Below are 24,700 nucleotides of genomic sequence, written 5' to 3'. Positions count from 1 at the left end.
GTCTGACTCCCTCCGCCACTGATGAAGATGATGATGATGGCCTGTGCTGGGGCTGTGCTGAAGGGAGGTCCTACGAGTCACTCGAATGGGTAGTAAACAAGACAGTTAATAGGTTACATTTTTATTGTCAATTACAATGAATAAACAAGGATTGTGTCTATACTCATGAAAGACATTCTATTCAGTTTTAGGGTCACAGAGACCAAGAAATATTCAAAACTATGGTGGACACGATTTCCATATCGATATTCTTAAACTGACTCAATTAAAATGTGAGCAGATTTCATCTTCACTACTTACAAGTGACAAGTTCCATTTAGGTGCATTTTGTTGGGTTCGGGGGAACTTTTGAGTGGGGTCAGTGGTAACTCACTTGAAGCTTCAGGGTGAATGAATGTGGGTGTACCAACTGTGACGCTGTGACCTCTGTTAGCTTTAATGGATGGATCACCATGACAACATGATAAGCATATTTTCAATATCCTTTACCATTATACAGACATAAAATAACTTTATGTATTGCGGTCAGATAATACAAATTTAAATTAAGGACCATTTAAATATTATCACAATTCCAGTGTAAAACTGACCACAGAATTTGACTGACAGTTACATGAATTTATCTGATGCAAACACTAGCGTTAGAGTATTTAGACATCTACATCAAAGATGAGTAGGCCTTGTGTATGAAGCAAAGACACAAATCCTGACAAAATAAAAGAAGAAACCGTGCAAAATGACTTTCATTTTAAAATGACTGTGAAAGGTAATAGTCAGGCGTTCCAAATACAGAAGTAAAAAAAAAACAGAAAATGTAGAACTCCATGTAGTCCATGTTGCACTTGTTGGTGCCTGTTAATCTGCAGTTTTTGTATAAAGGTAATATAACACATTGCTGTGTAAATGAATGTAGCATCTGCAGTTCATGTAAACATATTTGGCTTCAAGTTAAGACTAAAGACATGAGCTCCACATGTTTGTGTGGTCGTCTGTAAGGCTCTGGGTGAAGTTGAGGCTGCTGTGAGACCTTAGCTGCCTTGGTCCAAACTAGTGGGCTCACAGCATCAGCCACTGTAGGGAAGCTACCAAGACAACAGCAATACCTGTGTGCAGCGAATCCCATTCAGGTAAACACCTGAAGTTATTGTCCAAAAAAGCTAGTTTCACAAAAGCCTCATCTGTAGACAGAAACTGTTTTACACATTTATACAAAGGTAAATGTGTATAAAAGCAACCATGTCCTGGATGACTTAGAGTCACTGGACATAAGCAGAGCACCCATACATTATTTAAACTGTATTTAAATTAAATCATTTAAGTTTCACATGGTCCATTTAATTGGAGGAAGCTGGGTCAAGGTGTTTGAGCACTCCTCCCACCAGGTGGAGGCTTCCGGTGATGAGGACGTGGATCTCGGCTGCGTCGCAGAGCGGAGCAGCTTTGGCCATGATGCTGGGTTTAACTGGAAAGACCGTCTTGGCTGGGTCTGCCACGACTGAATCCCTGCCCTGAGTGATCCACTGGAGGGCGCTGAGGATGCAAGGGAAGACCAGGGTGTCCGCTCTCTTTCCAGGAGCCAGGGGCAGGCTGTCCTCGATGAGCAGCTGTGTACCTTTGTTATCCCCCAGGCTGTTGTGGAGACGCCAGCTCCTTTCGTTATCCAAGCAGCGAGTCAACATGTTCTCCACTGAGACGTTGAAGTTCTGCTGGTCTGAGAGGATTACACGACGAATGATTAAAGTTCATAGCTGTTCTTTTCTTAACACAAAAGCACTTAAATCTTTCACACTGTCAAGATGCAGTATCACAGAGAGGACTGGTAGCAGGTTCAATTTTTAAGTTTCTTCCTTGTATAAAAGCAGCAGTTCAACACTTTGCTTTCTTCATTCTTACACAAACAAAAATGTAAAAAATGACAATTTGTGTTTTTTGCGTGCTTCAACTATTTCTTGCAGAACAACAGTTGGGTGCAATGACTGTGAGCAGCTTCCTGACATCTTGACTCACAGTGAGGTTGCCAGGGTTAGTGCCAATGTGCAGAAACGTATACCAAAACCTGTGCTTACTGACTGGCTGGACATCCCCGCTGTAGCCAGAGAAATTGTTCCAACGCACAACCCAATAAAGAAAAAACTGTCATTTTTACATGTCTGAGTATGGATTAAATGAATGAGTCAGGCTAGCTATTTCCCCTGCTTCCAGTGTTTATGCTACACTAGGCTAACCAAGTCCTGTTTTGTGTTAAATGACAGACAAGAGATTGATATAGAAATAAAGGCATACATGCATTTTTTCCAAATTGTTCCACTATTCCTTTCAATCAACCCCTGGCTGTACAGAGTTAGGAAATCAATCTCAAACCTATAGAATCTTCTGGAAAAATAGCAGTTGTGAAAAATACATGTGATTTATAGTTTAAGGGGCTAAAGAACACCGGTGCAGTGGTCCATGGTTGTTTAATTCTTTTAGGTAGAGCTTAATATCAGCAAATCTCACCTGCATTACAAGAAGACATGGCTTCAGTGATGTTTGGGCAGAACACAGCAAAATCAAACTGACATGGCTGAAAAGAAACACAAGTTTAAAAAAAAAAAAGACATAAGTGTTTGCTCATAACTTTGAAGATGAGCTCTCAAATGATCAGCAGTATTCACATCTGCCCCATTCTTCATTCTTTCAAAAAAATCCTTCCATTTTACTCATTCAGAAAACACTATGTGATTACTTACTTACTCCTGTGAAATCCTTATTTACAGTAGCAATTAACATGGGAAATTAACTACAATCTAATATATTTTTAAAATATCAATATATACAATATGAAAAAATGGGAAAGTACCTGAAGTGGAAAAAAGAAAACAAAGCTACAGTATAGGTTCTACAGTTTACAGTCAAATACATGACATCCATATAGACACAACAACTTTCTGTTAATGGCCATAAATTATTTGCTGTATTGTGGAAGGCAGCTGTACTCACCACCAGTAGTTTGAGCATGGCTGCTGAGTCTCTGTCTCCTGTGGCATTGAACAGCAAAACTCTGGCCACAGGTCCACTATGACACAAATATTTTACATCAGTATTGTTCTGCTGTTTTAACAAAAAGAGGTTGTACAGTAAAAACAAAGATCAGTTATTACTTTCCCAGGCTCATTTCACATCTTAAAAACCAATATGGATTATGAGCAAGCTGGACTACAGCTTCATGTAAGAACAATTGAGACGTTGTCCACAGCTGACAATTAAAACATGTGGTCCTATGGGGGAAAGGTCCTACTGCTTAAATCAACTGTTTTTGGAGTGCTTCTCTTGGCTGTTTGGTTAATCTGTATTCACTGAACAATGCACAGCCAGTGTCTTTTTACACACAGTTGTTAAAGGAGGTGCAGTGAATAGTACTCAGTGACTCTCCTGAACACTGTTTCATCATGCTACTTAATGAGAGATGTTCACCTTGCATTCCTTTCATGCTGGGCTGCAGTCTCTCTGAACCAGTCTACACAGGCATGCATACTGCGCATGGTGTGAGCTCCATCCAAGAAGTAGGTGACTGTTCCGTGTTTCAGAGTCTGATTCCTTCCCGGCCACTCTGTGTCTGCCAGCCCTGAGACCAAACACACACAACTATGCAGGATGATGTCACATTTAGCTGGGGGACTGTTCAATGTATTCCTGTAATTTGTGATTCACAAATATCAAAACTACCTGTAACATTATGGCTTCCTAATTCATTATCTTGGTGAAAGAGAAATAGGACATGATATTTCTATATATTTCAGTCTTTGTCAGCTCTGTGTATTTAAGAAGGAAATAGTTCAAGTCACAGGTGCTAATGTTGCAGAATCATGCAACAGAAACAATCATGTTTTGCTGACGTCCTAATGTGCTCGATAATGACTGTCACTGTTCAGTCCAGCATGTTGAATTAGCTTAGTCAGAGATCCAAAAAGCAAATTTCGTAATTTTGCTCTTATCAACAGTGATTGTTTGTTCTTGAGCACTCACCTTTGACCATGATGGGGCTGGGCTTGAAGGAATTCACCTGAAGTACACCTGTGTTCTCAACACTGGGTGTGGAAAAGCTTTTATCTGTTGAATGAGGACATGCTGTTATGAAACAACACTGAAACCTTTTCAGAGATGGAATACACAACATTGCTGTCTGTTAATGTAAAGGATTTTTTGCCTATTCAGACATAAGTGTCAGTTATAGCTTCATTCAGACAAGACATTTGTGGAAAGAGCCACGATGCTCCTCAACAACTTCAAATCGGTTCATTATTAATTTTCCGTTGTTTTACTAAACCATGACAACTGAACAATACATTCATTAGAGTTTTTTCAAGGAGGAACAAGACCTGCATTTCATCTCTTTGTGTTTTACCGTGCGCTGCTGTGGACTTGTGTCGTCTAACCTGGCCAGATTGCTGTTGTGACTCTTACAAGAAAGTGGGCTGGGTGCTTATTCAGACATGATGTAAAATGTGAAACTGTTGCCAAATTTGCGCACATGTCCTGTCTCAAACAGAGATAACTACACTCTGTTATGAAGACAAACGCTTTTAAGGTCCTTCTTGCCACTGACATATAGTTCAAATGTTAGTTAACAAACCGACCCACCTGGTAACCATCTTTTCTGCAGCCAAGTGTGACTCAGCTGCAGGGCCAGGGAGGCATTGGAGCGCTGGTGCTTCCCTGCCAGGCCCAGATGAAAAGGTCCACAGTCTGCCTGGTAGTCCTCCAGCTCTGGACACACCCACAGAGGACACTACAACAACAACAGGTTAGACTGTACATCATCCTCAGCAGCTGGAGGAGAGATACATTTCACTGAGCAATCTCTATGGTGGCTGACAAGGGCAAAGGTAAAAAAAAAAACAAACCATTACCTCTTTACACTGTCTTGTCTGGTCTCTTTCTGTTCCACTAGAGGCCTGGAGAAGTTCCGTTTTGTTAACTAGATATGAGGTTTTTCTGTTGCATTTCGGAGTTTGCATGTTTTAGACTTTCTATCGCTTATGTATTTGCAGCGTGTATTTGCCCTTGTCAGACACCGGAAATCTCATGTCAGTCTGAATGGTCACTTACTCTCATCTCTTTGGCCCTGTCCCTGAGCACAGCCATCGCATCTTCTGGCTGTTTGACTGTGAAGGCATCAACCCCTGGCTGAAAACACATTACATGATTAACAGCCAGTGAGATGATAAAGCAGTGAAGAAGTACAAAAATACTGCGCAACGAGTGTTTCAAACAACTTCACTGTCTCTCCACCAACTTGGAACTCAAGTATGAAGACTTCATTACTTCAATGTACGTACTTCACCTTGAAAAGAAAAAGTCTGACAAAAAACAAATGACTCAAGGTTGTTCCAGGTGCTTTCATACACATCTCACGATCTTCATCGGTGGATGACAGAGCATGAGGGTGGAGCGGAGTGGTGACAATTTCTTCTCCCTACGGAGCTGTTCTTCCCCCCGCTGCCCCACTCAGAGCCACTCCAGGCCACTCCACACCGCTCTGTGCTCAACTCAGATTTCACCTTTCTCTTCTCAAATCAGTCAATGGACCCCCCCCCCCCCCCCCCCCCCCCCCCCCACCCAGAAAAAAAGCTGTTTTCTAGTTGAATTTAAGCAGGTTCTCTCTCTCTTCTCAGTATTAGACCCTACCACAAACTGAAAAATAAATAATAAAAAAAATGATTCAACAAAATATTACCCTACAACCCACACAGGCTCAGCTGGAAACAAACTGCCCACATGGTCAACAACATGAGCATTTTCATGGAGATGTGGAATTTGATCAGCTTGGCCTTACTTAAAATTCTGGCTACAGCAAAACCTACTCAATTTCCATCTCCATGACAACACAGCAAACTCCATCTGCTGATGAAGACGGTGAGATGAACTTGAAAGCGCCAGAAAGCTAGTAAGGAGACCCTGAGTAACTTCCTGGATTTTCTTACTTATGTTTTCATATTTAATCCAATCACAATGGTGCATTACTGATGTGTTCAGCCAACACACCTTGAAGATGCCTCCTTTTTGCCAGGCAATCTTTTCAATGGTGTCGCCAAGAATCTGAGTGTGGTCTATACCCAGAGAGGAGATACCACAAACCCACGGTCTCCTGAAGACACAGAACCACAGAGGTGAAAAACATCGGTAACAATTTATAACAACACTGATAAAGTTGTAAACAAAAATCTTTATGATGACAGTTTATCAGTAAAGGAACAAGGACAAGAACATCTGACAGAACACAGATGGAAATATGTAGATTTTGGAAATTTATTCAGCCCTCATCGGGCTCTTGATCAGAAAACACATGAGATGTGTAAAGTAAAGGTGCCTACAACAATGAAGGTTCTGTACCAACACTCAGCTACAGGTTAGTGCTCTCACCTTTGATAAAGCTGTCCTTTATTGAGTCCAAAATGTATCATAAAGTATATTACAGCTTTTGTGTGTCTGTGTATCAAAGTGACACGTCAATCGAGCACAACCAAAGCTCAAGGTTCATTCTCTAATATAAATATAAAGCTTTGTGTCTGATCTGGAGTCTGTTCTGAAACTTCATTTAACTACAAAATGATATCAAGCCTGATTTAAATTTGTGATGAAAAAAGTTAAAATAATCAAGGTTTACTTCACTATTCCCATCCTGAAAGAGTTGAGCCAGTCACAATCAACAGCAGCTGTATAAACAGAAAGTCTTACCTTATAATATTGGTGCAGTCGTATGCTCCACCAATCCCAACTTCGATTACAGCTAAATCCACCTGGACAAAGAACCAAGTTTTTAGATTCAAGGAAAGTTCTGCAATAAAACTTTTTCCCCTCTCGTGATCAGTCCATACAGCCAATATACTGATCCAGCAAGACATCTCAAAAACAAGACTGCCAGGAAATCTTCCCCAAACAATGAACTTTTCCATTAACAACCTTCGAGCTTTCATGATCTTGCACAAACAAATATGTGGCAATAATGACTAGTTTCTGAAGAGAGATTTTCTACAGGCTACAAAGCAGCAGAAGCTTATCGGATTTAAATTCAACGTCTGGAACTTTGCTGTGTATGACCAGCTGCACAAGTGTTTAATGTCAGTGCCAAATGATAAGTATTTAAGTTACGTATAATGCTCAAGAAAGGCCTGCAAGCGTACCTTCTCCTGAAGAAACACATGGAAGGCCAAGATGGTGAGGAAACGGAAGTATGCTGGCATCGTCCCTCCATGGGCATCCTGAAGAGAAGGGAAAAAATGATTGCTTAAATATTAAAGAAGTCTCATCTTTAACTTTGTGCAGTTTGGAAACATCAGGTCATCTTTTACTCGCTTAGCTGTTCACAGAAAAATAAATTGTGTCCTGCTTGTATGAAATTTCACTGCATGCCACATTGGTATGTGTCTGTTGCTGCTGTATGTAAACTTACCTCATAGACATGTCATAGACGTGTTACACCAGTAAATTTCTCCACTGTGAGAATAATAAGTCTTATCTAATCTAATAATAAAGTCTTATCTATCTAATTGTTGCACTTACATAAAATACTTTGGTTTCTCTGCCAAATAAATGCTGTTGAGAAGCCTTATCCCAGCTCTTGTCTAACTATGAGAATGGATCACTTTACATTTACATTTATTTAATAAACCTGTTTGGCAGGCTGCTTATAAAATGTCGTGAGCTAAGCTACTACTTATTCTACAGTAGAGAAAGCTTCACTACACTGAAGACTGCAGACAGAAATGTAACAAGCTAAGTGAGCTACAGCAACAGGGCAAGGGCAGTTTACTACATCAAAGCTACTTCAATTTTTTTACTTTGAACCAACTTCAATTGAGATCAATAAAACTGTCAGTCAAACAGTTCAGTTGTTTATTAAGAGTGGTGCGCTCTGCTCCCACTGCTCCAAAACCAATTTTCTCCATGTAATAACAAGGCTGTCGAGAGTGTGTGCATGTTCATCTATGTTTATGTGTGTGTGTGTGTGTGTGTGTGTGTGTGTGAGTGTGTGTGCGTGTCATACGGAACTGCTTCTCTCAGTTACACATCCACGTCTGTGTATGGCGGTGGTGTCACTTACCGACCCTTAACAGTTATATTTCAGACTGCAGCAGAAAGCTCCAATGCAATTGTAAATGCTTGGGGAAATGTAGCTTGTGCAGACCCTCAGTACAAGACCTAAGCCACTTCTGCCTGGGGCAGGTTATTCCTTCCAAAACACAAGTAGGCCGATAAAAATGTTGCATATACCGACTTCAATAAAATTCCTAAATTGAATCATGTATTTTGCACTCTGCACTGGCAAGCAAAATGATAAAAGTAAAGTACTGTCATTTTTACCTGGACAGGCGTCGCCTAACACAGCTACTTTTGAGCCCTGCACTTGTGCTGTATCAGTATGCAAACAGTACGCTACCGGCCCTATGTAGAGAATATTTCTCACTACAGCATCTTTCAAATGATAACAATCAAATAGGTCTTTGCTTGAAGAAAAACAGACAATCCTGGTGAAAATTGGTAGTCTCCGAGTTCCCTTTCAGCCCATTTATCTCTGTGCCAGTGTCATTTTTTGATAGCACAGTGAATACTGAACCTACATTCATCAGGTGGACACAAACACATTTCTAAATGAATGGTTTAGTTCCGTTGTGTCTGATGGATGGTAACGGTGTGCTATCGCATTCACCATATCAACTTCACAGATTGATCATGTGTCACGTTTTTACAGCTTTGTGCGCTGTCCCACATGGCTGAGAAAAAAAATCCTAAAAACCAATGTTCAATTTATTTCAACTTCAATGCCCTGTTCAGAGTTGCACTAAATACAACGATTTATCCCAATTCTTTGATTGTGTCCAAGTGGCATCACTTCTCTACATCAAACAGTAAAAAACGAGTCTAAAAGATTTGAGGAGTCAAACTGCACATTTAAATGTGGAAAATGTGACCTTAGTGTGCTGTCACATGAGGGTCATGCTCATCCTCACATGAGGGGTCTTATTTTCTTGATTACATCCTGTGACACCGATAATGTATACAGGAGCTGAGGCTGAAGCTCTACTCAGGCTGGCAATACAAGCAGGACACACAGCTTGGTGAAATGCCACAGAAATCACTGCTTGAAATGCCAGATGGTTACTTTTAGATGGTTAAAGGTTAATCTGTTGAATCATTTCACTAACTGAAGTGAATAAGTAGCCATGCTCAGTTAAAACAACAGATATCTGTCTTGCTACATGACCTACCTTAGTTTCATCTAGCCGTCCGTAAACCTGCCAAAAGTATTTAGTGAAGAGCTCTTTCCCAATAGGCTGTCCGTTGATCCGAATCCTCTCCCTGACTTGGACCAAATGTGGGGAACTGCAACCAAAAAGGAAATGTTTAGCACTTTTCTCTAGCTTAGTACAAGGAAAAAATACCACGGCAAAGTGCATAAATACAAATCTCAACATTGTTATTTCCCTCTTTTTCCCTCTAATAACAGATGATATTACAAGAGTACATTCCTGCGCACTAACTGGCCTTATGTCTCACTTCAGGGGACACATGCTAGCACAACACACCATGTTCTGAACAGATGCATGACAGACACTAACAAAAAGTAACATTAGTATTTTGGAGTATAAAACAACAAATAGTCGAACTAGTCAGTTCAGCATTCCTAGTGCATGATGGGAAATATGGGCTTTTGCTAACAATGTACTGCACGATATGCACGTCTGTCCTGGAGATGCTGACCATGTCTCTGCTGCCCTACTATCTCCCCTGGGAATTTCCTACTTTTGTCGTCACACCACCACCAAAGCAGCAACAGATCTGGTAGCCGAGGATGTCAACGCTAGACTGACTTATTAAGTATTCCAGAACTCTGTTCTGTCATCATTTCAACAGTATGTGGAATCACACGAGGGAAAATATCTTGGATTTGTGCTAAGTGACATTACTGTCACATTTTGTGCCTGTTCATGGTCACCATAGAGACTGAAAGATTTTCTCTCATGTTATTGTGTTCAACGGACACGACAAGTTTTTCCAGCATTTAGTGGGAACGTTACAGCCACAAATGATTATATTAATACTGTTTCGCATTAAAATAAACTCGACAAAAAAAAATACAACTCACCAAAACCGTCTTGGTTTCTCCTTCCACTGTTCCAACTGTTTAGTCTAAATAAACTGTTAATAAACCAAATCCGGAACCACTGACGTCCCTGGATGCAAACAATGCAAAGTTGGCCAATCACGATCTATGGCACTGCCACTATTGTTCCAGTACCTGGAACTTTATTGATGATTTAGCATCACCTCCAGAACAGTGGCCAAATTCCTCTTCTGGAAAAGTGGTGGACAACAGTCGAAACATAACCAGAAACCCATTCAGTGGATGCACTCAAATGGCTGCACTGCAGCGGTTGGTTTCCACTTCCTTTTCAATTCAGCAAACAATGCTAATTCTGACATGAATCAATGGTTCTGAGTAGCAAGTCAGTTATGTCAGCTATGTTGTTAAAAACAGCAATACTGCATTCTTACCTGTAAAATCCTGTGCGGAAGCCATAACCTCTCAAAATTTGCTCAGTGAAAGCACATGTTGAGCCCTGAAAGATAAACACAAATACTAAGAGGTCACCCTCATAAAGCTGTACAGAGTTTCTTGCCTTCAGTGAGTGAACGCACGTTTGAAAACATGTTTGCATGACCTTTGGTCAAAGCTTGCATAATGAGAGTTCAGAGCTCAATATCAAAGGAACATTCTGAGTGTAAACAAAAGCGAGCCACATCATTATACGTCTAGAACTTCAGGGAATTATGTGAATGTGTGTAGCTTGTATGGTTATTAGTGACTGGCCTTTAAAATACAACATACAACACCCACAAGCAGCTTGTGTGTCTAGTCAGCTCACCTTGCCCTTTGTTCCCGTCACATGAATGATATTGAGATGGTCCAGATCCTCCACCTTTCTCACGCACGTGCACACACACACACACACATACACACACATACACACACATACACACACATACACACACATACACACAACATACACACAACATACACACACACACACACACACACACACACACACACACACACACACACAAAGATTAGATATGACAAAAGGAAAGAATTTCTCTATCACTTAGATAACAACAATACTATTTGTTATTCTTGAAGTCGTCACTGTTATGTGACTGTAAATGTGCTGTGTGTTCAATATTAGCTGGTATATCTGACTCACTGTGAGATTGGCTCGTTCCAGGAAGCCCCTCATGGCCTGGAGCTGCAGCTGAGGGTGGCTCCGCTCTTGTCGTACCTGTTCCAGAGCACTGGCATTGGTCTGTAGTGTGTTCAGAGTGCAAATGGCATCCTGCAGCAAAGGCAGAGAGTGAAATATTTACAACTTAAAACAATGTACACAGCACAGAAGACTCTGTATGTAAAACACAAGTCAACAGTAGAATTAACCTAACAGGCACATTTTTCATTTTACATGCCTATGTTCAATGAAAGCAACAACTTAATGGAAATCCATGTCTCTGACTGTCTGAATGTAGCTTGTATTTAACTCCAGCTCTTATCCATCAGTTGAAGAGATGACTCCACTGGCTTAACCATCCTACAGCTCAACTCATAATGTAAAAGGAAGACTTTGGAAATGTTTAGTGCTGGGATGATCTTACTCATTTAGTCTATCTACAGAAAAAAACTGATTCAAATATTTTCTGTTTTTATATTTTCTAGTATTGCCATCTGCCTGGATTTTGGACTGTTGGTCGGACAAAACAATCATATACATATTTCACCATTTTCTGAGATGAAAATAATAAATGGCCCGGGATCAGTTTGCGTTTGTATAGGGCAGAATTCATCAGTGAGTGATCGTCGCGGTCAGAACATCAGAGCGAGCCAGCCCTTTACGCTCACTACACAAATTATGTAGGCCCCCACTAATTATCCAAGGTCCCCACCTCCTGCTTGTGAATTGTGGGAATGACAATTGTCTCAACTTGTGTTCTCTCCTCTCCAATTTTAATGTCAGCAAATAACAATTCTCTCTCTAGTCTGTCTTGCTAACATAGCAGGGCATTTCATCTCCTGGAGCCTGTTTACACATGGTATTAACATGATTCCTGGGTGATCTGATGACAAGTGGACAGCTCCATGTACAGGTCTCAATACACCCAAGACACATTGAGGACACATATGGCCAGATTCTTTTACTTTTGTGTTCACTAATGTGTCCCAGGCCACCATGAAGAACTGCCTACTCAACAACAGTCCTCTGCGTTGATTTTCATTTGGTTTACTGTCATGCAAATTACTTGTTTAGGCTCTGCGAATTCGCATCACACCGCTTTAATACACATTGCAGCTGAATCGCGCATGCATTTCTCTAATGCCTCTATTTTTTAAAATATAATTCTATATAAATTCAGGCGTCAAAAGGGTTAATACCAGCGAACAGGCTCTTGGTCTGTCTGTGTCTTACTTGCCAGCCGTGATGGAGTGATACTTCTTACAGGTGCAGACAAGGTTTAGTTTCAACTCTGGACAAATAGATGGAAAGCAATGCTTTGAAATGTATTATTATTGATTAAATATTGAATTTAAAATAATGATAAGCTAGGCATACTGGGCAATATGGGTATCTCTCAGTAAATAACTATCAAGTATTCAGCCAAGCCATGGTATACGCTTTCTGTGGACAGTTGGTTGACAAAATAAGACACCTGAATATGTCAACATGGGCTCTGGGAACCTGGATATGGACATCTGTTACTACTTTCTGATATTTTAAGGACCAAACTATGAATGGAGAAAATAACAGTCAGATCAGTCAGTAATGAAAATTATTCCAGACCAAACTAGCTGGGTGAGAAAAGCCATCAATGATTGCTGAATGAAATTTTGAAATGCGAGACATCAAGCAGACATTGGCAGTGTTATGGCATTTACTGCCATAATACTGCCTTCATCTACATTAGAGTTTAGCTGCAGCAAGTGAGGATACGTCAGTGCCTTTGTTGTGGCTGTCTTGTCAGTTCTATGCTTATACAGCACTTAAAATACAGTATTGTGAGCTCGCTTAAGTTCAAACGAAACTCAGCGCCCAGAAGAAGAAAAAGGGTTACTTAAACTTATACAACTGTCCGAAACGCTCAAATATGGCATCAGAGAAGAGATTTATCCCACGTGTTAGCACATTCGTGGAACTCTGACGTCGAGGCAGTGTGGCAAATAACCGATCATACAGCTGACAGTACTCCGCGTGCTCTGTCCATACTGTAACTTTTCATAGCAAAGTCATTCAGCCACCAACAGCTAATGTCAAGCTAATGGTCACTTGGCTCAGCTGACAACGCCACCTAAAGTTTCTGTAGTTTTGTGTGGTTCTGTCAGCCATGTTTCTATCCGTCTCAAAACTGGACAGTCACTCTGAGTTGTGCTACAAACTTGTCAAACTAGCACAGGTGGCTAGCTAGCTGGCTAGGAGCCGCTGCAATGACGGGTAGAAATGACGGTATAGCTTACCTGGTACTCCATGCCTGGTATCTGAGGTGCCGTCTTGGTGCTATAGTGTCTAAATGAAAGGCCCGCCAAGGTGCACACCCAGTCCTTCTTTCCCAGCCGCGCGGCAAACGCGGAACCCCGCTGCCACACGCGCGACATGCACACCATCATGAGGTCTCGTGCTGTCACAGGAAGCTGGAGCCAAATATGGGAGGGTCTTTTGCGTTATGCGATGGCGCCACGACACGCCCCGTTTTTACAAATTATCTTAGGATATAATCGTGTACTTAAACATACTTGTATTTTGTATTTGGTATCTAAGTTAATGCGGGCTGAGCATTTGTATGTGCTATACACCCAACTAACTACCTGTATTATTTTCTATATTGCTTGAATACTGAATATTATTAAAATATTTTATACATGGAATGTTGCTCATAGTATTTTACATGGCCAACATTAACATTTACTTTTACTGAGCAAAGAAAATAAAAAAACTGCCAGGTCATTATGCAATATAAAGGAAGTTCAACTTGCTTTGAATAATTAGAAATGTCATGTTCTTAACATGCATGTTAATTTTACAGCTAATGTAATATCCGCAAAATATAAACTAAACTATATAGTCACACTCACATGGAGGATGAGCAAACAAATGATCATGATTTACATACATGCCAGTGTAACTACTAATCTAATGTGCATTTTTGCCGGTGATTTTATTACTCCTCCGGGTCGCCGGGTGTCGCTCTCAGTTAGTTCCACTTGTGGTGTCCAATATTGGTGCCTTCAGGTGCTGCCCGAATAATCAGTCTTACTACAATCGGTAAAACTTCCAAGTAAAAGTGTATGTGAGAGCCAACAAAGTCTTAAATACAACAGAAACCCATTAAAATCCCGCGATAATTATGAAAAAGAACAATTTTCTGATAATGAATACACACCAAATGACGACTCGGACAACATGAAAACTGTCAAAACCCGACAGATACCAAGAAATGAAATCATTTTTATTTTCGAGTTTATTTCTCATATGTGTTATTGCATTGCATTCTGTGTAATCAAAGTGAATGGGATGTCTTTTGATTGGGTTTTTTGGAGTTTATTTTTTGATGAATGAATGAAGCAGTTCATCATCCTGCGATGTCCAGGACCCTGAGTTGAAATTAAACGCAGCATACGTAGCAGGGTCGTAGACTCGGAAAGGGACAGGGATGCAGCGAGACAAAACTAGCAACGCCGGCGGGGCTGAAAAGTAAGAATATGTCTATTTACAACTCTACTTATAAGACAATAGTATTGTCATCAATTAAATACCTTCGGATATGTTCTATTTAGCTCACATTTTTACTGTAAACGCCCTAATATCGAATGAAATGCTTCCTCAGGCCCGACCGGGAGGCCGCCATAATGTCGAAATACTACGATGGAGTTGAATTTCCTTTTTGTGACGAGTTCTCCAAATATGAAAAAATGGCAAAAATAGGACAAGGGACCTTTGGGTGAGTAGGACAAAAACATTTTATCGTTTGATTGAATCTGTGAATGCGTTTTGACCCTCTTTACACCTGACTTTAAATGCGTCTTCGGTGATCCGGTCACAAGTAACGTTACCATTTTTAGTGTATCAATGAAGAGAAGTTCCATAGTAAAAGTACAGCATTTGTACGTTGAAATGCGACATTTCTAAATATTGAGGGTCTATTAAAGCACATTTCTCCAAGATTTCTGACAATGGCTGATGAGTTTGAGTTCAGGACAATTCTGACAACATACAGACTCAAAATCGGGTATTTTTACTGTGTCAGTCTCAACCAATTACAAAGTTAAAAACCCAAATGATTTTATTTGTGGAACTTGAAGTGCAGTAAAAATACACTGCACTTGAGAATTTGATTCCAGCAAACACGTTAGAAAAAAATGCTGGGACAGGTCGTGGTTACCTCTTTGTTAGATCACTTCTTTTAACAACATCCTGTACGCGTTTGGGAAGTGAGGAGACCAGCTGTTGTCATTTTGAATGAGGATTGTTGTCCCAGGTTTGCTTGATGTACGATTTTAACTGCTCAACAGTTCGGGTCTGCTTTATTGTATTTAACTTTTCATAATGCGCCACACTTTTTCACTGGGTGACAGGTCAGGACTTCAGGCAGGCCATTTCAGCACCCAGACTGTTTTACTATGGAGTCATGCTGTTGGAATATGTGCAGAATTTGATTTGGCATTCTCTTGCTGAAATAAGCAAGACCTTCCCTGAAAAAGACATTTTCTGCTTGGCAGCATACATTGCTCCAAAACCTGAATGTATCGTTCAGCATTAAAGGTGTTTCACAAATGGGTTATCCATGCCATGTGCACTAATGCACTCCCATACCATTATGGATGTTGGCCTTTGAAAGGTGCACTGATAACAAGCTGGATGGTCCCTCTCCTCTTTAGCCCAGAGGAGGTGGTGTCCCTGATTTCCAAAAAAAATGTCAAATTTTGACTCATGAAACCACAAGACAGTTTTCCACTTCACCTCAGTACATCTTAAATGAGCTTGGTACCAGAGAAGGTGGTGGCATTTCTGGGTCTGGATTATATGTGGTTTCCTCTTTGCATGGTACAGTTAAAACTTGCATTTGTAGTTGTAGGGATGAATTGTGTTCACAGATGATGGTTTTTGCAAGTGTTCCTAAACCCAGTGATCCAGAATCATTTTCGCGGGCAGTGCCATCTGATAGCCCGAAGATCAAGGCCATCCAATTTTGGTTTTTGGCCTTGTCCCTTGCATACAGAGAGTTTTGCCTGTTTGTTTGTTTGTATGTTTGTTTTAAGTCAGTATGATGCATCACTTCAGACAGCATATAGCTAAAATGGTTGTGGTATTAGCAATCATATTTTTCTGTGGAAAGGCACATATGAAACTAGTTTACCAAGAAGAAAAGCTTGCCTAAAAAGTTTGGTTACTTAGCTGGTGCTGCCACACTACAAGAGTCAGCTACTGCTAGCAGTTTTGTTGATTCTAGTAAGGAAACAGAATGGAGCATTTCCACCAAGCAAACAACCAGGGCAGGGAAAAGTGTAGCCACTACTGTGCTATCTCTCCCACCATCTCTTCTCCTCTCTCCACCACTGCCACGGCCTGGTGTTTTCACCACCAGCCGCCACCTCAGAGTCAGATGGCAGTTTTGCATCTGTTAGCAGCTCGGGGTAGATAAGCCCAAAACATGTACCCAAAACCAAATACCTGGACAGTTACTTTCTTCTAGCGCCAGGACTGAAAACTGAAATTGGGTTCCTATACCAGCGAGGGATCTAACCGCTGGTGGGTTAGATCCCTCGCGGGTATAGGAACCTAATTGTTTGTCGTTCACTTTGAGCTAAAAGCAATGGACACAGACACAACAGCCACATCCTCACTGTGCAATAGCATGATGTGAGGCGTGGGGAAAGCAGCCAAGCCTAATGGTGTAACAAGAAGGGTGCCGAAGGAATGTGCAAAGGTCTTCGTAAAAACGTCTTTTGTGTCACAAAGATCTGTTTTAGATGTTAAACCTGTCCCTGTCTAAATCCATTATCTCACCTGCCTGAAGTCTGCCACAATCATTCCGCTGCCAAAAAAAGACTATCATCATCGGCTTCAAAAACTACCATCTGGTAGCACTCACACCAATCATTATGAAGTGCTTTGAGAGGCTGATCCTTCAGCACATCAAAACCGGCCTCACATCCACCTTTGACCCATGCCTACAGAGCAAATAGGTCTACAGACGATGCCATCACCACTGCTCTTCACACTGCATCGACCCACGATGAGCACCAGAACTATGTGAGGATTCTTTTCATAGACTGCCCACAGGCCACTGGATCAGGGATTTTTTGACCAACTGCCTGCAGGGTGGTGGACTGGGCCACTCTCTTCCACCCTCACACTCAGTACTGGGTCCCTCCAGGGCTGTGTGATGAGTCTCATCTCCTTCCTTTACACTCATGACTAAATTATAAAGTTCGCGTATAGTGGTTCGACTTATCTTAGGAAGAGACAAGACAGCCTATAAGGATAAAGTCCAAAGACTGACAGCATGGTGTTCAGAGAACCATCGCGTCCAGAACTCCTCAAAAACAAAATAACTCATTATGGACTTCTGGTAGACCACTGCAGACCCTAAGCCACTATACATCACCAGAGACTGTGTGGAAAGGGTCCCTGCACAGGAGCAACTCGACACACCTGAGGATCCTCAGGTAAACCAACCTGCAGAAGAAGCTGCTGGTGTCCTTGTACCGCTGCTCCATCAAGAGTGTGCTGATTTACTGTATGCCAGCTGTTCAGCGGCGGACAGGAGAGTCTTTCAGAGGGTCATCAGTACTGTCCAGAAGATCATTGACTGCTCACTGCCCTCTTTGGGGGACTTATTCAGCTTATCACAGCAATCAAAATACTGAAAGACCCATCCCATCATTGACATCATCTGACCTGCTGCCCTCGTTACATGAAATGACGGACAAACAATACTGGCTGTCCGGGACAACAACACTACAGTTACACTTACTGTATATTATACAGTACACTTGTAGAACACTTCACAGTACCACATACTGCTGCTCATTTTGTATACTTTTACAGCTGCTCCTTTGTATGTATATTCCTGCACTGCTTGAACATTGTGGCACTACCAGTCCATATACACTGTATAAGTTCCCAAATTACCATAGAAAATAGAAAAGTATTTAGAATAGTGGCATAGTAAAGATCAGAGTGAAAATGAGCATAGTATGTTCAGAAATGTTTTACCAGTGTAGTGTATATGGTCCGCTTGGTAAAAGTGCTTTATTTGTAGCTGTATCTTGTATTGAAATACTCTTTTCACAGGGAGGTGTTCAAAGCAAAGCACAGACAGACCGGGAAGAAGGTCGCACTGAAGAAAGTTTTGATGGAAAATGAGAAAGAAGGGGTAAGACGCTGTTCAGAGTCTACTGTAATACTTAACACGTGTTACACTGTGAGCAATTGTTGATGTGCACTCAGAACGAGGGTTTTTTATATGATTCAAAAGACACATTAAAGGATAACTGGTTTATTACAAGACAGGTCTCAGTTTTTAATTAATTATCAATTGCTGAGGTCTGGAAACAATCCAGCTATATGACGTTACTAAAAAGAAGTCAGATGGAATAAGAAACATGAAGCCAATCAGACACAATTTAAACAGACCACCAGGCTCAGGAGGTAGACTGGGCCATCCATAAATCACAGCGTATAATCCCATCCAAATGTTGAAGTGTCTGTGGGCAAGACACTGAATAGTAGCTCGCTGCCTTTGTGTCTCTGTATGTGAATGGGTGAAGGAGAGGCAAACTGTAAAGTACTCTTGATAAAAGTGCTATATAGCCATTTACCATTTAAAGTGTTTGTTTGTTTGCAACAATGAACATAGAATTCAAGATGTAATAAACCAGAATGATCCTTTAAAAAGTGTTGCTTATCTCAATGATGTGTTGTGTTGAAGGTAGTTTATCCAAATTGCAATAACTGCCTTTTCACTGGGCCTCCCCCTGTAGCTTTTTTAATGTGGCTGCTGCATTTCTTTACTTGAAAACTGAAATCTCCACCAACAAAAATCTGGCTGACTGACCTGTCAGTAAAAGCCTCTTGAACTCTAAACTCCTGGCATTTACTCTTCATCCTGAACTCATCATACTGCTTGTCTCTGCTCTGCTTTGGCTGCTTAATTATTGACAGAATGCTGAATTAATTTTAGTGCATTAGTGTTTCATTGTAGAGGTTATTATTGAAGTTTCCTCTGCCTGTTTCAGTTCCCAATCACAGCTCTGAGAGAGATTAAGATCCTGCAGCTGCTCAAACATGAGAATGTGGTCAATCTGATTGAGATCTGCAGAACCAAAGGTTGGTGTCACAACTCAGTAGATAGAGTGGATGGATATAGATTTTTGTCTTCATGTAGGCTTGTGTGGTTTTATTTTTAGACAACTGTTTTTCCTACTATATGTCCAATCATAGGAAGATAGAATGTGTTGTGTAAAATTGGTTTGTTGGTAGATGTTTTCCTTTTCCTTACTTTTCTCTCATTGTTCTTGAAGCTACTCAGTTCAACAGATACAAAGGCAGCATCTACCTGGTGTTTGACTTCTGTGAGCACGACCTGGCCGGGCTGCTGAGCAATGCCAATGTAAAGTTCACCCTGGCAGAGATCAAGAAGGTCATGCAGATGCTGCTCAATGGATTGTACTACATCCATAGAAACAAGGTGAGGCATTGACAAAGATGACCAATATGTTCCCATTTATACTCAGTTATTAAACAACATGTTGGCATCTTACAGAATGGTGTCGTAAATAAATAAAATCAGTTTTCCATTCATTCATTCATCCATTCTCATCAATCTACACAGTATACTTCTCAATGACAAAGCAAAAACAGGTTTTTAGAGGGTTTTGTTAATTTATTCAAAATGAAAGACTGAAACATCCAGTTTCTAGAAGTGTTCAGAGCCTTCACTTAGTACTTGTTTAAGTACCTTTGGCTGTTAACTCATCCAGGCCGAATGGTTCCAGAAATGTTCTACTGGGTTCAGGTCTAGATTCTTGCTGAGCCACTTCAGGACTCACACAGTTTTCCTGAAGCCACTCCTGCATTTTCTCAGTGGTATGTTTAGGGTCTTCGTCTTGTTGAAATGTAAACCTTCACCCCAGCCTGAGATCCTGAGCGATCTGGAAATGTTTATCTTCAGGATTGCTCTATATTTTTTCTGCATCCATCTTTCTCTATATGCTGACTAGTTTCCCATCCCACCGCATGATGCTGCCACCACCATGTTGGACTGTGGGGATGCTATTAATGAGGTGATGCTCAGTGCCTGGTTTCCTCTGCGTAAGCAGCTGGAAGTTGTGACCAAGTAGTTCAATCTTCATTTCATCAGACCAGAGGACTTTGCTACTCATGGTCTGAGAGTCATTCGGATGCCATTCGGCTGTCATGTGCCTTTTAATGAGGAGTGAGTTTGGCCAGTCTATCATAAAGGTCTGATTGGGGTCATACTGTGCTGATGGTTGTCCTGTGAAGTTCATCCATCTCCACAAAGGAACTCTGGATCTCATTCATAGTGACTTTTGACTTCTTGGTTTCCTCTCTGATAGAAGCCCTTCATCCCCAACTGCTCTGTTTGAGCGTCCAGATCTAAGAAGACTGAGTGATGGAGGTTGTCGTGCTCTTAGGCATTTTAAACGCTGCAGATTCTTTTGTATCCTTCCCCACATCTGTGCCTTGACACAATCCTGTCTCACAGGTCTATGGGGAATTCTCTTAACCTCTGAATTCTTACAGTATGTACATGGGGTATTCCAGTCTTTTAGTTTTGATAAATTAACAAAACACTCAGAAACCCTGTTTTTGCTTTGTCTGTGTGGAGTGTTGTGTGTAGATTGATGAAAAAAAGAAATGAATACACTGTAGTAATCCCACTGTTAAAACGTCTTGATCAAAACATCACCTTGTCTTGGATCAGATTCTTCACCGAGACATGAAAGCAGCCAACGTGCTCATCACCAGAGACGGTGTCCTGAAGCTGGCTGACTTTGGCTTGGCTCGAGCCTTCAGCCTGGCCAAAAACAGCCAGGGCAACCGCTACACCAACCGTGTGGTCACACTCTGGTACAGACCTCCAGAGCTGCTGCTGGGTAAGAAGCGAACATGAAACTCAACACAACTCACAAAGGCAGAAATATGCATATGCACTCCCTCATCTTGCTGTTCCTGCTGTGAATGGATGCAGGTCAATGCACTGATTTCTATTGACTGTGTATTGGAACACACCATTACACATGCAACTATTATATTGCCTACTGTCCATTGCATTACACATGCACCTGTAAACCATCATTGGCAGTGATGCTGTATCTCATCAAACTTCACTGAGGCATTTAATAATGATTTAGAGCACTTATTGATGCTGAGTTTCCAAAGTGCTTCACAAATGACAACATCTTCCTTTGATAAGCATGATGTGAATTGCTGCAATAAATCTGTCACACTCAGTAAGATGGACTAGCAGCCAATTGCACTGCAGATCAGTTTAAAGGTATTTATTGCTTTGTTTATTTTATTGGTAGGCGAGCGAGACTACGGCCCCCCCATTGACCTGTGGGGAGGGGGATGTATCATGGCAGAGATGTGGACCAGAAGTCCCATAATGCAAGGCAACACTGAACAACACCAGCTCACTCTCATCAGCCAGCTTTGTGGCTCCATCACTGCGGAGGTAAGATTCCATCATAACAACCAGTTAGCTTGAAGTTGCATTACTTGGCGACATACTTAATGTCTTTGTCAACCAAATCCTGAACCGTTTTCTCTTTCTGTAAGGTGTGGCCTGGCGTGGATAAATATGAACTTTACCAGAAAATGGAGCTGCCTAAAGGCCAAAAGAGGAAAGTGAAGGATCGTCTAAAAGCCTACGTCAAAGACCCATATGCCCTGGATCTGATAGATAAACTCCTGGTCCTGGATCCGGCACAGCGCATAGACAGCGACGACGCACTCAACCACGACTTCTTCTGGTCCGACCCCATGCCGTCAGACTTGAAGAACATGCTCTCCACCCACAACACTTCCATGTTCGAATATCTGGCCCCACCCAGGCGGAGAGGCCACATGCCGCAGCAGCAGCCCAATCAGAACAGAAACCCTGCCACCACGAGTCAGACCGAGTTTGATCGAGTCTTTTAGTGGTTAAAGAAGTTTATGGACAACTTCCTGTTCTATAATGAATGGCATCTTTATTTCCAACCAGCCTGATATTGAGGAAAGCTACACATTCCTTTTTTGGTGTTGGTTTGGCAGACATTACCTGGAGATCTCTACAGTCTTTTGTATGATGATTGTTCTGTGTGAGTTTACGGCAGAGGATGCACGTTGTTAGGGCTGAGCAGGCACAGGGCTGGAATGTTATGGCGAGCCCTTTGTAAGTCAAGTTTTGTTCCAACTTTTTCAGGATGGTAATGAAGAAATGGATGTACAACTCTGTGGACATGGCTTGGGTGTGTTCACATAGCCCCTTGGTTAAACAAGGACCCTGTTAGTTTTAATTTTGATAGTCTGAGTCTGGCATTTTATTTTTTTGCATCTTCACACTTTTATCATTGTTTGTACAAAAATAGTTGTGTCTTTACAGGCTGTGCAGGTTTTTTATGTATGATAAGAAAGTGAGAAACTTTTATTTAAACCACCCAATTTTCTGAACACATGTCCAGAAGTAACATACCGAAAATAAAATAGTTATTTTCCCTTAATTTGTGTGACTCTGTGTGATCATGGTGTTTCCTGGGAGTTGCACTCAAACACTGAAAATGTACTCTGTGTGTGAGCTGGTGTGTCTGTAAATTTGTTTCAAAGAAAGCTGAAGTTTTAACAGCAGCCTGGGCTTTGTCTGGTCAGTTTATCAAGTCAAGGCAGCTAGAGTAACTCATTACAGCTTGTTGGGGTTCAAGCCTCGAAGTGGCAGAACCCTTTTGTGTCTGTGCTGGTTTTTAAAGGCAGCAGCTCAAATTGCAGTGAGCAGGAAGGAGCTAGAAACATGAAACTCGGCCCCATAACTGGAATGATATGCAAGTGCTTCCCAAGACATATGAACCCCATCAGCCAGATGGTGGAGCTGTAATCTTAGAAAGGCCACCAGAGCAAGTCAGAGCAAGCTATGGTTTTTACACCACCGAACTCTCAGATGTTCATTCCTTTTTGTAATGAGGGGCTTGTGCACTGCAGCCCTACTCTAATATCCTACAGTGTTACTGTCAACAGACTGTTCCTGCTGACACAGTCTGACAGTGTCCTACATTAACTTTCTCAGTCACCTGAGGAAGAGTTTCTCTTCTGTTTTTTTTCTATTATATCAAGCATCACAGTCATCAAATATAAACTGCAGTGTCTGACCGTATTTACTGATGTCTTTCCTTTCTATCTAAATGCAGATGTCACTTCAGTCACTGTTCCCATTGGAAAAACTAGCCAGCTGAGCAGTCTGTGTGACTGAAGCTTCTGGCATCAAGGCCCTAACAACAAACCTTTTTTCAAAGTCATTTAGATCTCTGCCTCTTGTCATCTTAATAAAAAAAGCATTGTATACATGCCACAGTGTATGATTGCATGTTAATTGCTTAATTACAGCAGTGCACCTGTGTTGAATCATCTTTATCTTTTATTTTTCTCCACTCATTCATTCAGGTTTTTCCTTTAATTTGTCACATGTTGTAATTTGTCACGTTCTTACGTTGAAGTAATGGCATACACTCTCAATCATTTTTCTAGGCTTCTCATGGTAGCTGTTCCTGAAACGCTGAAATAGCTCTAAAATGTCTGTAAATATGCCATAAATTAAACTTTACACACTGTTTTAGACTGCCAGACGAATACACAACACCTCAAATTACAGTTACATCAAAAACCCTCAGAAGTATTCAGGCACATGTTGCAAAGGTTGTATTTTCTAGCTCTGAAATATGTGCAGCTGTGGAGGTTGCACCTATGTTCTTCTGGAAATAGAAGAGTAGAGTTTCTTCCAATGGTGGAAGTAAGTACATTTACAGAAGCACACATGAGGTGCTTAGACTTTGCTGAAGTTTTTCCATGTTCTGTTACTTTATAATTGACTTCACTATATTTCACAGGGAGATTCTACCTTTTGCTCCACTACAGACAGCTGTAGTTACTTTGAAAACCACACAGGTTTTTCTGTTATTTTGGCTAAAGAGACCTTTGGTCAGGTGTATTCTGAGTGGAGCTATGCTTGAATTCAAAATGTCACTAAATCCCATGTACTAGTAAGAATGACAACAAGGAAATCTGTCCCACTCAGACAGGTGCAACAAAGCGAACTGAGTGAGAGGGAGGTTTGTACATACCCATACTGTACTGAGAAGAAGCACTGTTCATTTTGATATTTAAAGCAGTTTTTCTGAAAATACTTCAATACTTTTAGTCATGTAATATTTGCAAAACCTGTGAGATTTGCCAGTTCAGTTTGTCAGTTCTTAAGAGACGTATTCATGAGGACAAAACAAATCCTGATTTCAGCTCAAATTGGGACTCAAAATTTGCTCAGATTCCAGGCTTGACTGAATTTAAATCATGCATTTATTCCCTTTTTCTACTTAAGCAGGACATTTCAGACACATGTGGACAGT

The 24,700-nt window shown here is 41.1% G+C and overlaps 2 protein-coding genes across 2 annotated transcripts; one reads left to right on the top strand and one right to left on the bottom strand.

Moving 5' to 3' along the window:
- Positions 1 to 108: 108 nt before the first annotated feature.
- fpgs (folylpolyglutamate synthase) lies at positions 109 to 13,693 on the bottom strand. The gene is made up of 15 exons (XM_041960121.1): positions 13,538 to 13,693; positions 11,244 to 11,372; positions 10,908 to 10,961; positions 10,537 to 10,601; positions 9,249 to 9,363; positions 7,164 to 7,241; positions 6,718 to 6,779; positions 6,025 to 6,127; positions 5,089 to 5,166; positions 4,621 to 4,768; positions 4,006 to 4,089; positions 3,454 to 3,604; positions 2,980 to 3,055; positions 2,497 to 2,563; positions 109 to 1,711 (listed from the first exon to the last, which is right to left on the bottom strand). Exons 1-15 carry the CDS (start codon positions 13,685 to 13,687, stop codon positions 1,335 to 1,337), a joined length of 1,737 nt encoding a protein of 578 aa, XP_041816055.1. The 5' UTR covers positions 13,688 to 13,693; the 3' UTR covers positions 109 to 1,334.
- Positions 13,694 to 14,697: 1,004 nt separating this feature from the next.
- cdk9 (cyclin-dependent kinase 9 (CDC2-related kinase)) lies at positions 14,698 to 22,810 on the top strand. The gene is made up of 8 exons (XM_041960022.1): positions 14,698 to 14,771; positions 14,905 to 15,018; positions 18,375 to 18,456; positions 19,319 to 19,409; positions 19,604 to 19,770; positions 21,028 to 21,199; positions 21,632 to 21,780; positions 21,885 to 22,810. The coding sequence occupies exons 1-8, from the start codon at positions 14,731 to 14,733 to the stop codon at positions 22,245 to 22,247; spliced, it is 1,179 nt and encodes a 392-aa protein (XP_041815956.1). The 5' UTR covers positions 14,698 to 14,730; the 3' UTR covers positions 22,248 to 22,810.
- Positions 22,811 to 24,700: the final 1,890 nt, after the last annotated feature.

Source organism: Chelmon rostratus, chromosome 19 (genome assembly GCF_017976325.1).
Source record: "Chelmon rostratus isolate fCheRos1 chromosome 19, fCheRos1.pri, whole genome shotgun sequence".
NCBI classification, from domain to species: domain Eukaryota; kingdom Metazoa; phylum Chordata; class Actinopteri; order Chaetodontiformes; family Chaetodontidae; genus Chelmon; species Chelmon rostratus.
Note: the sequence above shows the minus strand (reverse complement) of the source record. Positions and strands in the feature narration are given on the sequence as shown.

Coding starts and splice junctions, on each gene's coding strand:
- fpgs (XM_041960121.1), bottom strand. CDS start 13,687: ATGATGGTGTGCATGTCGCGCGTGTGGCAGCGGGGTTCCGCGTTTGCC. Junction 9,364..10,536: donor TTCCGCACAGGATTTTACAG/GTAAGAATGCAG, acceptor TTTTGGTTGCAG/TTCCCCACATTTGGTCCAAG. Junction 7,242..9,248: donor GACGGCTAGATGAAACTAAG/GTAGGTCATGTA, acceptor CCTTCTCTTCAG/GATGCCCATGGAGGGACGAT.
- cdk9 (XM_041960022.1), top strand. CDS start 14,731: ATGCAGCGAGACAAAACTAGCAACGCCGGCGGGGCTGAAAA. Junction 18,457..19,318: donor TGGAAAATGAGAAAGAAGGG/GTAAGACGCTGT, acceptor TGCCTGTTTCAG/TTCCCAATCACAGCTCTGAG. Junction 21,200..21,631: donor ACCTCCAGAGCTGCTGCTGG/GTAAGAAGCGAA, acceptor TTTTATTGGTAG/GCGAGCGAGACTACGGCCCC.